The following is an 11,115-nucleotide window of genomic DNA, read 5'->3' on the forward strand; positions in this document are numbered from 1 at the left end:
ACTAAATAGGAATTTGGTCTTGTATTTATTTTGAGTACTCATAACATTGGTTACTATTATGGTTATTATTAATAAAGAAGATTATTGAAATTTCCGCTGCAAAGTATTGTTATTTTTAGTAAGTTGAGTAGCCTTGCGTAATCACGCGGCGGTAATACACCTAAGTCTATCTCTACGGTATAATTATACGTATTATACTAGTATTTCCGTAGAGGGAGATTTGAGGGTGTTACACCTATAGTTTCGCATATGTTGTTTGCAGATGATAGCTTTCTTTTTGCTAGGGTGAACCGAAGTGATAGTTGATTTACTCAACAAATATGAAGTAGCATCTGGTCAAAAAATAATTATTAAAAATCGAAGGTTTCGTTAGTAAAGGAGTGAGTGTCGGACAAAGGAGCGAACTGATGGGTGTTTTGAACATGCGTCAAGTGGATAGACGTGAGAAGTGTTTAGGAATTCCTACTATTCAGAGAGATCGAAAAAAGTTGTCTTTGGTGCTATAATGGATAGAATATGGAAGAAATTGCAGGGTTGGAAAGAAAGATTGTTGTCCCAAGCCGGGAAAGAGATTCTTCTTAAATTAGTCATTCAAGCAATTCCGACTTATTTAATAGGGGTGTACAAGTTCCCACACTCGGTGACAAATTTCATGGGGTCCTCTATGGCTCTTTTTTGTTGGGTGACAAAGAACGAAAAAGAAGGTACACTAGAAATCTTGGAACACCATGTGTACACCTAAGTGCCTTGGGGGAATGGGTTTTCGTGACTTGGAGGTTTTCAATGATGCGCTCCTCGGGAAGCAATCTTGGAGATTAGTGCATAGAGAGGACTCACTACTTGGCAGGGTGATGAAAGTCAAATGTTATCCTAAGTGTTCTTTTCTAGATTCTTACTTGGGGTACAATATAAGCTACTCTTGGAAGAGTATATGGAGCACAAACATACCCCATATCTCAAACAACGGGTTTCTTTCTCTTCTAAATTATTAATGGAGCACAAACATACCCCAACCCGTTGTTTTATGGACAATGGTGTCATGATAATTTAGAAGAGAAAGAAACCCAAGTAAGAATCTCAAACAACCTCATTAATTTTATTAACAATAACCTTTGACGTTAACAATAACCTTTTTTATTATTTTATTTTCTGATTTTTTAATTTTTTTAAAGTGTTAAACCAATTAGAATAGAACACATGTCAAATAAATAACGTCATGACACCATTGTCCATAAAATAACTTAGCTTTCGTTAACATATATGGTTGTCAAAGGGTATTATTGATAAAATACCGTGAAGTGGAGGGCACAACTTATAACTTTGAAAAAACATGGGTACAGCTTAGATTTTCAATAACTTGGGGGCATAGCTTAGAACATAAAATCCCAACAAATAATTGGTTGAATTTATTAAAATTCATATTTACAATTAATTCAAGACGACTTCAGTACTCCATTTGCTACCTCTGTATTTGGGAGTTTTGTGTTTTGCAAGTAGACCAACAACTTGTTGAAAGAAGTCAGCAGCCTTCTCAAAGTAAGGTCGAGCCTCATCAATGTCAAGAACCATAAAAGCATGTGTTGTATGAGCATTTTCCAAACACCACGCTGTGTCAATTTTTTAGGATTAATCTCCAAAGCTTCCTCTTACCTCGACACTGCATCTACAATTCACCCAAATTCATCATAAGAAACTTACCTTTTTTTAAGGAAAAAGACCAAATTTAATCCTTCATAAGAGCTCAAAATGAATTTCCTTCCTTCAAAAAAAAAAAATACGAGTAGCTAAAAAAAATTAAAATAAAAAAAATACAAATTAATAAACAATACAATAAGTTTAATTTTATATTAATTCAAACTAAATTCATCGCCGCATCTTAAATACTCGTGAAAAAAACCACAAAAACTCCAAAATCCCTCAGAAATTAATGAAAAAATGAATTTATATTTTTTTTACATGAAAAAATTCTGAAGAAAGTAAAAAAAAAATCAGAAGAAAATAATAAAAAAAAAAAAAAAAACCTGAAAGCATCTGCTTGGAGTCATTGGGAGTATGAAATTGAGGCAACTCAATCAAAGCTCCACCACATCTCGTCAAATTCTACAACTAAAAATTTCAAAATAAAAACATAAACAAATTCAGCTAAGTATAAAGATCTCAAATATAAATTCACCAACACCACCCGTAAATGAACCCAGCCACCCACGGAAAAATCTTAAAACTACTCAACCTTAACCCAAAATCACTAAGATAAAACTCAATCACCCAGCAAAAAACCTGTAAAATTATTAAAATGAAATAGAAATGAAATTTTACCTTTTTAAACACTTCAATTTTGGTTATTTAGCCAAATTAACCAAGAAAACTCCAGATTTGAAATTTCATGGTAAAAATTGATCTTGAAAGCCTTAAATTAGGCTTTATTGACAGTGATGAAATAAAATAAGGCGCAGCAACGACGGCGGTGTTAAGTAGAAAGAGGAGGCAACGCCGACATCGAGGAGGAGGAGGAAACGACGCGGGCATTGTGGAGGAGGAGGAAGCGACACCGACGCTCAAAAGGAGATGGCAATAACGTGTTTTTGCTCCAGGAGAAATAGAAGATGATAGGAGAGGAGAGAAGAGGAGAGAGCGGCGTGAATGGGAATATGGGATGTGGTGATGGAAAATGACAAGAGATAGGGTTTTGCTGTTAACCCAAAGAAAAAAAAAAGTTGCTAAAGTGGTGGGCCCTTACATATATAAGAGACTCGTTAAGTCAAACCATGGGTCTCTTATTTTTTCCCTCCATCTTTTCAAAATTAATGGTGGGCCATATGATATATAAGAGACTCGTTATCACTATGTGTCATATCTTTTATATTAAAGAGACCCGTTGTATTAATTAACGGGTCTTTTGTTATAGATCCCTTTCCTCATTTTTGTAGTAGTGTGATTTATCAAGTAGGCCCTGTTAGAGCTAAAAAGAACCCCTCAAAGTGGTCTGCCCCACCACCAGGAAGGCAGGAATAGTCACAATTAATGTTGATGCAAGTTTAGCAAGTGAAGGGTGGGTGGGACTTGGGGTTGTTGCTCGTGATGACAAAGGAGCGGTGTTGTTTGCTGCAACGAGAAGAGTTAGTGCGTGGTGGCCACCAGAGATTGCTGAAGGGAAGGCTATGTTAATGGCGATAAGGCTTGCTAGGAAATATATATGGCTGCCAAGATGTGATCTTGGAGTCGGATTGTCAGACCCTCATCATCAACAGATTGTCCGCTGCTGCAGTTTACTTCTCAGATATTGATAGAGTACTAGATGATGTCCTTTCTTTGAGTAGTAGTTTGAATTGTTTAGCTTGGTCTCATGTAAAGAGAGAGGGCAACTTTGTTGCGCATCATCTTGCAAATTAATCCCGTTTGGTGTTGAACAAACTTAGATTAATCATTGCCCTATGGAGATTGATCCTTATGTACTATCGAATGTTTTATCCCTTGATTAATTAAATGTTCGGCGGTTTTTAAAAAAAAAAAAAAAAAAAAAAAAAAAAAAAAAAAAAAAAAAAAAAAAAGAGTAGTTTCATTAAGAAAAAAGGTAGTAGTTACTTGAATTACTCTATTTCAGGGGTAGTAATTAACAATTTTTTTAGGATAGTAATTCACAAAAGGCCCCTTTTTAAGGTAGTAACTAACAAATTTTCCTTTGGTTAATTTGATTTTGATATTGGAAAAGGTCTTGGATGTTCTTTTTTTTTTTTTAACGGAGTCTTGGATAGTTTAGTGTCTAAACTATTGTAGCGCTTGTAATTTTGTGATATATAAAATGGTAGAAGGCATGAAGAATAGGATGATGTGAAGAAAGGTGGTTGTTTTGGGGAGTATGTGGACTTTGGCAGCCATAGTTAGTGGCAGCTTGGCTGGCAGGTGAATATGGTGAAAAGTGATGGTTGCAAAAAAACATGGTTGCTACTGAGTTAGTTAGAAATATTTGGGAAGATGGAGGATGATCACAAAATTAAAAAGAAAATTTATAAATTTGAAGTTGACACGCCACTCAAATTACCTATTAAACTTGTAAATATAAAGCTAATTAAGACTATTTTGAGAAGACTAGTCTTATAGTTGGGAATCTTGGGATTATTTTCAATTATTTAATAATTGAGATTAAAATAATAAGGTGAGTAATAACTGGGAATAATAAAGTGAATTTTTCTGTAAAATACCTAATATGATATTATGCGAGTATTGAAAATTCATACTTTGTATATGTTTACATATATACCAAATAAAATTATGGTGAATAGTCACAACTCACAATCACTAAAAATCATTTCACTCGAATTCTCCTATATAGATTGTAAAAATAATTGTTGTTAAAATAAAATTGGATAATCAAAATATTCTAAGCTTACAAAAGAAAAAACCTTCTTATGTGAGAAATAAAAACGTTTGAATATAATGACTACTATTATCTGTAACACATATATATATCAAATTCCCTTACAATTCAAAGTGGAATCTCAATTTTGATAACTTTAATACTATGTATGAATTATTACTATATACTACCTCCGGTCCAAATTACTCGCAACTTTAAGGTATTATTTGTGAGATGTAAAATATTTCAAAGTTGCGAGTAATTTGGACCGGAGGTAGTAAAAAAAATAACTTTCATTAAGATATCTTTATTTAACTACAATTATCATATTTAATTTTAACTACATTTAAAGCAAGAAAAATAACCCTCAATTTTTTTTTAAAGTGTGCACCACTTTACTCGGCATAGTTTTACTCCCTTCGTTTTTAAATACTTGCTGTATTTCTCCATGCGCATATTAGGAGAAATTGGTGAAAGTAATAAAATATGGAGGTAGTGGGGTTGGTGGAAAAATAAAATATTGTAAAAAAAACCAAAAGTAGGGGGAAAAATTGAAGGAGATAGAATATGGAATTAAGAGCATGGGCATTGGTGAGGTTACTCACCATTCTCCACCTCACTTTCAACTATCTTTTTTATTTATTTTTTTTCCAAATTATCTTCCACCTCACCTTCCACTATCTTAAGCTACTAGTGTGAGTCACCTTATTTATTTATCTACAATGGTGAGGTTACTCACCATTCTCTCTCCTAACTACCCCATCATTTTCTCTTTCTCACTCTTGTTTTATTTTATATTTTTAAAAATATGTATTAATCTCTATTATTTATTTGTAATTTTTGAACTTACATAATTAATTAAAAAAAGTTAGACATTTTTAATTTTTTTTCTTTTTAATTAGAGCATTATAAATAGTACAATATTAATAAAAAAAAATTCTAATTTTTGAAATGAAAAGTACAAAAATAATACAATATATTAATAACATAGTTTATTTAACAAAAACATCCATTAAAATTTAAAATACAATATTCATTAACAGCGACTTTTGTCATCTCTTCATTCGTTGCCGAAACGTCCCCATATATGTTCAACCAAGTCATTCTTTAGTGAAATATGGGTCTCCCTATCACGAACATTATTTCTATTTTCCATATAACCATTTAGATTGAGCCTATCCAATCGTCCACTTCTCACAGTAAATGGTTGGTTGTTGTTACTAGTTGATGATTCAGCTACATTTTGCGGTTGATCATTGATAAATTCAGTTGCATCATAATGCAAATATCCATCTCGCTCATCTTCAACAATCATATTTTGCATGATAATACAAGCCATTACAATTTTCCATAAAATTTTGGTCGACCATGCTAGACTTGGTTGACGTATTATTGCAAATCGAGCTTGTAACACTCCAAAGGCATGTTCAACGTCCTTTCGATAACTCTTTTGCTTCTTGGTAAATAATTTGTGCTTACCAGTTTGTGAATGTTTGATTGCTGGGATAAATGTTACCCATTTCGGATAGATACCGTCTGTAAGATAATAACCCATATTGTATGTATTTCCGTTAACATTGAAGGTAACCTCTGGAGCTTTTCCCTCACATATATCAGAGAACACCGGAGACCGTTGGAGGAATTTATATCATTACAAGAACCCGAGGTTCCAAAAAAGCGTGCCATATCCACAAGTCTTGCGAAGCAACAGCCTCCAAGATCACCGTTGTTGTTTTACTTCTACCTTGATACATTCCTTTCCATGCACGCGGACAGTTTTTCCACTCCCAATGCATGCAATCAATGCTGCCCATCATACCAGGAAATCCACGAGCATAACTTTCACGGAGGAGCCGTTCAGTATCCATAGTATTTGCCCTCCTCAAGTACTCTGGTCCAAATTGAGCTACGACCCCTTCAACAAAGTGAGCCAAACCTTCTCTTGCAGTACTTGACGCGATTTTAAGATACTCGTCAACTGCATCGGCAGATGTACCGTATGCTAACATTCGAATTGCTGCAGTGCATTTTTGGAGGGGGGATGCACCTAGTCTTCCGGTGGCATCCGGCCTTTGTTGAAAGTAAACATCACTTTCGCTTAGTTGATTAACAATGCGTGTGAACACATTCTTACGCATGCGAAACCGTCGACGAAACATATTAGCAGGGTACAATGGTTGGGGACTAAAGTAATCGTTATATAACTAATATCAGCATATTCTCGATCTCTTGGTACATACCACCTTTGGTACGTAGGTTCAAGAGTGAAAGGGGTCTGATAAGTTGATGTTACAAAGGGAACAACAGTTGTATTGATCGCTTCCTCGATCAATTCATCTTCTTTTCGCCTTTGGGTAATTGATTCATGCCACTCTACATAGTCGTTCACCATGTAATCAAATAACCCAGAACTAGATGAACTAGAAGAATTTGAATCAGAGTTCATTTTGTAATATTTTTTGGTAGAGAGGAAGAGAGAGTTTTTTTTTTTTTTTTTTTTTTTTGTAGAAATAATACTTATATTTATGTATTGAAATATGAAGTGTATCCCCCTTATTTATAACTTCTAAAATTATTCAAAAAAATGGATGGTAATTATTATTGATTAGGGGATTTTTATCCACCAATCAGCATCCGACACGTGGGCCAGCCAGGTTTCGCCACGTGTCCTTCATGTAGGCCAATAGGAGCCTGCCACGTGTCATCAAGAGATTCGTCCTCCTTGGACCAATTGAAATGTGACACGTGTCCACCCATGCCAAATGGGAAAACCGGCCAACAAGGCCCAATCATTGTGGGAGGCCCAGTCAGCCTTAGGTTTAACCTAAACCTAGTACTGGCACGCATCCCAAGGATATAAATATGCCCATTAATCCTCATTAAGGGAGATTACGCACATTTAACACTCTCACCTAGAGAGACCCAATTACTTTTATTTCCGCATTAATTACTCCTTAATCAAGTACTAACTTGACCGTCGGAGGCGGATCTCCAATCGTCCGGAGCATCCGTTTGTTTTGCAGGTACAGGCGTCCGGTTCCAGTCTCAGAATTGTAACTCTCCCGCAGGACATCAGAAAACCCCGAAACAATTATGATATGGGCACACAAGTATATGAGATATGATTTTCGATAAGGTTTACAGATTTTTTACATTGGTAATTCATTGAATGGATAAACAACTCAAAAAGATTACATTTCTGATAAGGTTTGTAGATTTCTTTTGTATGACAATTCAATGTATGGGTACAAAAAACAGTAAAAGATGAGATCCTCTGATATTATTGCTTACAGATTTCTTGTCAACATGTGACATTTCAATGTAGCATTGCATGTCGGTCATATTTTACAACATTTCTCATTAATGAGCTAATTTTATATTATTATTGATATTTAAACTAGCCTAGAAGATGTGCAAATTCTTGCTTTAATTTTAGATATATTTCTTTTTCTTCTTCAGATAGAATTGGTTTTGCAAGAAGGACACTAAATAGCTTGAACCTTTTTTCTTCTTGTTTCTTGCGAGCTTTGATGGCATCTCGCTCCTTCTGATACTCTAGCATACGTTCTGCTACATCAATTTGCCTTTCATCAACATCTTTGTGTTGACCTTTCATTACATTCATCTCTGATAGGGCTTGAGTAAACGACTCTAAATTTTTAATTTCAGAACTACCCCCAATTTGAATTCCAGAATTGACAACAGATTTACCTTTTCTTTTAGATGCTTTCACCCCGTCAGGACGACGGCGACGAGTATGAGTTTTTGGACCTTCATCAGTTGGAGTATCTGGTTCTGATCTTTTCGAATTGCCACCATCACTAGAAGGTAAATCCAGGTCCATTGGCTTCCATTTGTCTAACTCTCTCAACATCTCCCAACAACCAATTAAACCAAAGCGTGAACCATTACACGTACCTCTATATATTTCATGAGTTTCAGTCATTTCATCATGAGTGTTGGTACCACTCCTATACCTTTTTTTCGCTTCACTATAGCAACCAACCCATATACTCACATCTTTATTTATTCTTTCCCACCGACTTTTAATAGATCTTAAAGTTCTAGGGCGCATGGTGGATGGATTTTCTTCTCTGGCTTGATCATAAAGGGATTTTATGTTCCTCCACATTACGGCCAAACTTTGATCAGTTGCCGTCTCTGGATCTTCAACTGCACATTCTACCCAAGCCGAAACTAGGGCATCATCTTCTTTTGCACCCGATTTTTCTTCCCTAACATTAGTGTTGCTCTCGTGGGGACCTTGAACAACATCATCATCACCAACACCATCAGCATCATCATTGGCTTGTTGTGGAACCCTTGGATCATCGGGTGGGGTTAAGTTACTACTTCTTTCTCCCTCGGGAGTTGCTGGACTGTTTTGAATTATTTGGTTCACACCATAATGTTACGACATTGGGAACATAAAACTAGAAGGATAATTTTGGGGAATTTGTTGCAAATTTTGGTTTAAAAATTGGTTTGAGAATTGTTGGGTGTAATTTTGCTTTGGGAATTGTTGTACAAATTGTTGGTTTGGATGCGTTGGTTGGTTAGGAATTTTTTAAAATAACATCCTTTTAGCATTTGGATTATTAGGGTTATTTGGATCAAAATGAAAATTACTTTGAAAATTTGGAGAATTGGAAGATTGGTTATTTGGATTATTTTGAGAGGAACCACTTCCGTAATTAGGATTATTAAGATCCATAATCACAAAATATTTTTATAATGAAAAAAAGAAGAGTGAAATTTTAAGGGTGAAAAATTATAATTATACCGTTGGTGAAATTATTTTTTGGAAATATGTTTAAATGAAGTGAAAAATTACCGTTAGAGTAATAATATCAACACGAAAGTGCTCCAAATAATAGAGCCGTTGGAGAGCTGTTGGACTAAAACAACATCTCATGCAAATGTTCAGCAATTTGGATGAGTTGTCATGTGGTAATTGGACCAACAAATAAATATGAGATTCCTTTATAAAAGAGTCAGCAAAGCCCATGCATATGTCAGTTACTCATCAGAGCATCAGCAAACGTTGCTTCCCCTCTTTGTGAGTATGTAACGAGTCACCGTATGCAATGGTAAGGTAGCTCAGAAGAAGAGAGATAGTGTTGTGAGTAGGCTTGTGACTCACCAATGCCCATGCTCTAATATAGTTGGGTCCACTAGGTGAGAGAATTTAATTAAACATTGGAAAAGCTTTCAATGAATCAAGAATTTTTAAACAGTCGGAAAAGGAAAGTGGATCAAGTATTTAAAAACGTAAGGAGTATGAGATTGAGTTGAATTCTATAAATAATCAGCTCAAAGAAATTGATACATTGTATTAATTTTATAGTATCAACCCTTGAATCTTATGTGTTTTCTTATTTCATGCACCCTCGATTAACCCTTAGCGCATAGCAGCTATTTGTTAGCAAATAAATAGAATGGAAAAAGGTATCACTGCATACATAATAGGTGATACATGATAGGTATTTTGGGGGAAATATTCAATCTATAGGATGACAAAAAGTATCACTACATATATACTCCCACGGTTTTTAAATACTACTCCATTTCTCCATGCACGGAGTTTTAGGAGAAATTGGAGAAAGTAATAAAATATGGAGGTAGTGACGTTGGTGGAAGAATAAAAAATTGTTAAAAAAACCAAAAGTAGTGGAGAAAATTAAAAGATAGAGAATATGGAATTAATATTGTTGGGTCCACTTGTTGGGAGAAATTAATTAAATATTGTAAAAGCTTTCCAAATAAGGAAATGGAGCAAGTATTTAAAAACGGCCGGAAAAGGAAAGTGGAGCAAGTATTTAAAAACGAAGGGAGTAATAGGCAAAAAGTATTATTATTGTTAAGACAATTTATACTTTAATGGTATATTAAACATGCATAATTTTACACAAAAAATGTTTGTATAATATAAACCACAAATTGCCCTCCTATATGCTTGCCTAATAAATAGGTGCACTCTGCCCCCACCGCCTTATGGGGTAACTCTGACACCTATGATTCGGGATTTTCTTTGAATGGGGCTAAATAATTTAGTTAAGTAAAAATATTTTCACTTAACGGCCTAAATCACATTTGCATTTATATTTGATTAGGGTAAAGAGTAAATAGAATGACTTGATTATATTCAACAAATAACAAATAGGTAGAGTATTTATACAAAACTAAGATTATAAGATAAGAATCAATATTCTTAAAAAAATATACTTCTATATTCTTATACTAGATGTTAGTCCGTGCGATGCACGGGTTTTTATCTAATATTTTTGTATATTTCTATTTTTTTTTTTTAATTTTACTTTACTATATATCTTATAAATAGCTACCTTTAATTAGAAAATTATTTTTTTAAAAAATCATATCTTTTTAAACTAAATTATTTTAAAAAAAAATCATATCTTTTTAAACTAAATTTATCATTCTTTTATAATCTAATCTCATTTTCTTTAAAAAAAATAAATAAATAATCTATAAGATTACGAAGTATGTTTTTCTAATTGTAACTTTACGTACTTTAGATATATACTTTTTTTATTGTGATTTTCTTTTAAATTTATCTTTATTTTTTCAATTTAAATTTGTATTCATGATTCAGATTATTTTTTTAATTTTCTTTAGGATAAATTTTTTTAATAATATTTTATAAAATTCTGTTTTAATATATTCATAAGATTAGTTAATGATTTAAATTCTCAACCACTACTATAATTTAACCAAAAAAATTAAATTAATTAAAAAATAAA

General features: G+C 33.6%; 2 protein-coding genes and 1 long non-coding RNA gene across 4 annotated transcripts; all 3 read right to left on the reverse strand.

The window, feature by feature from the left end:
- Nucleotides 1-1,232: 1,232 nt before the first annotated feature.
- LOC110691504 lies at nt 1,233-2,817 on the reverse strand. Of its 2 annotated transcripts, XR_002505309.1 has the most exons (3): nt 2,317-2,817; nt 2,022-2,106; nt 1,233-1,759 (listed from the first exon to the last, which is right to left on the reverse strand). It is a non-coding gene; the product is annotated as an uncharacterized LOC110691504 (long non-coding RNA). The 2 variants fall into 2 exon arrangements; XR_002505308.1 differs by lacking the exon at nt 2,317-2,817 and having other exon boundaries at nt 2,022-2,310.
- A 3,180-nt stretch (nt 2,818-5,997) lies between these two features.
- On the reverse strand, nt 5,998-6,800 carry LOC110691372. Its single transcript, XM_021868290.1, has 2 exons — nt 6,595-6,800; nt 5,998-6,538 (listed from the first exon to the last, which is right to left on the reverse strand). Exons 1-2 carry the CDS (start codon nt 6,798-6,800, stop codon nt 5,998-6,000), a joined length of 747 nt encoding a protein of 248 aa, XP_021723982.1.
- Nucleotides 6,801-7,751: 951 nt separating this feature from the next.
- On the reverse strand, nt 7,752-9,507 carry LOC110691373 (glutathione S-transferase T3-like). The gene is made up of 2 exons (XM_021868291.1): nt 9,434-9,507; nt 7,752-8,733 (listed from the first exon to the last, which is right to left on the reverse strand). Exons 1-2 carry the CDS (start codon nt 9,505-9,507, stop codon nt 7,752-7,754), a joined length of 1,056 nt encoding a protein of 351 aa, XP_021723983.1.
- Between the last annotated feature and the right edge of the window lie 1,608 nt (nt 9,508-11,115).

The sequence above is a fragment of the Chenopodium quinoa genome, unplaced genomic scaffold (genome assembly GCF_001683475.1).
Source record: "Chenopodium quinoa cultivar QQ74 unplaced genomic scaffold, ASM168347v1, whole genome shotgun sequence".
Classification (NCBI taxonomy): domain Eukaryota; kingdom Viridiplantae; phylum Streptophyta; class Magnoliopsida; order Caryophyllales; family Amaranthaceae; genus Chenopodium; species Chenopodium quinoa.

Excerpts from the sequence above, each read along its gene's own strand:
- LOC110691372 (XM_021868290.1), bottom strand. The coding sequence starts at position 6,800 with ATGAACTCTGATTCAAATTCTTCTAGTTCATCTAGTTCTGGGTTATTT. Across the intron at positions 6,539-6,594 it reads GAACCTACGTACCAAAGGTG|TCCCCAACCATTGTACCCTG; the intron begins GTATGTACCAAG and ends CGATTACTTTAG.
- LOC110691373 (XM_021868291.1), bottom strand. The coding sequence starts at position 9,507 with ATGGGCATTGGTGAGTCACAAGCCTACTCACAACACTATCTCTCTTCT. Across the intron at positions 8,734-9,433 it reads CTACCTTACCATTGCATACG|TCCAGCAACTCCCGAGGGAG; the intron begins GTGACTCGTTAC and ends AATTCAAAACAG.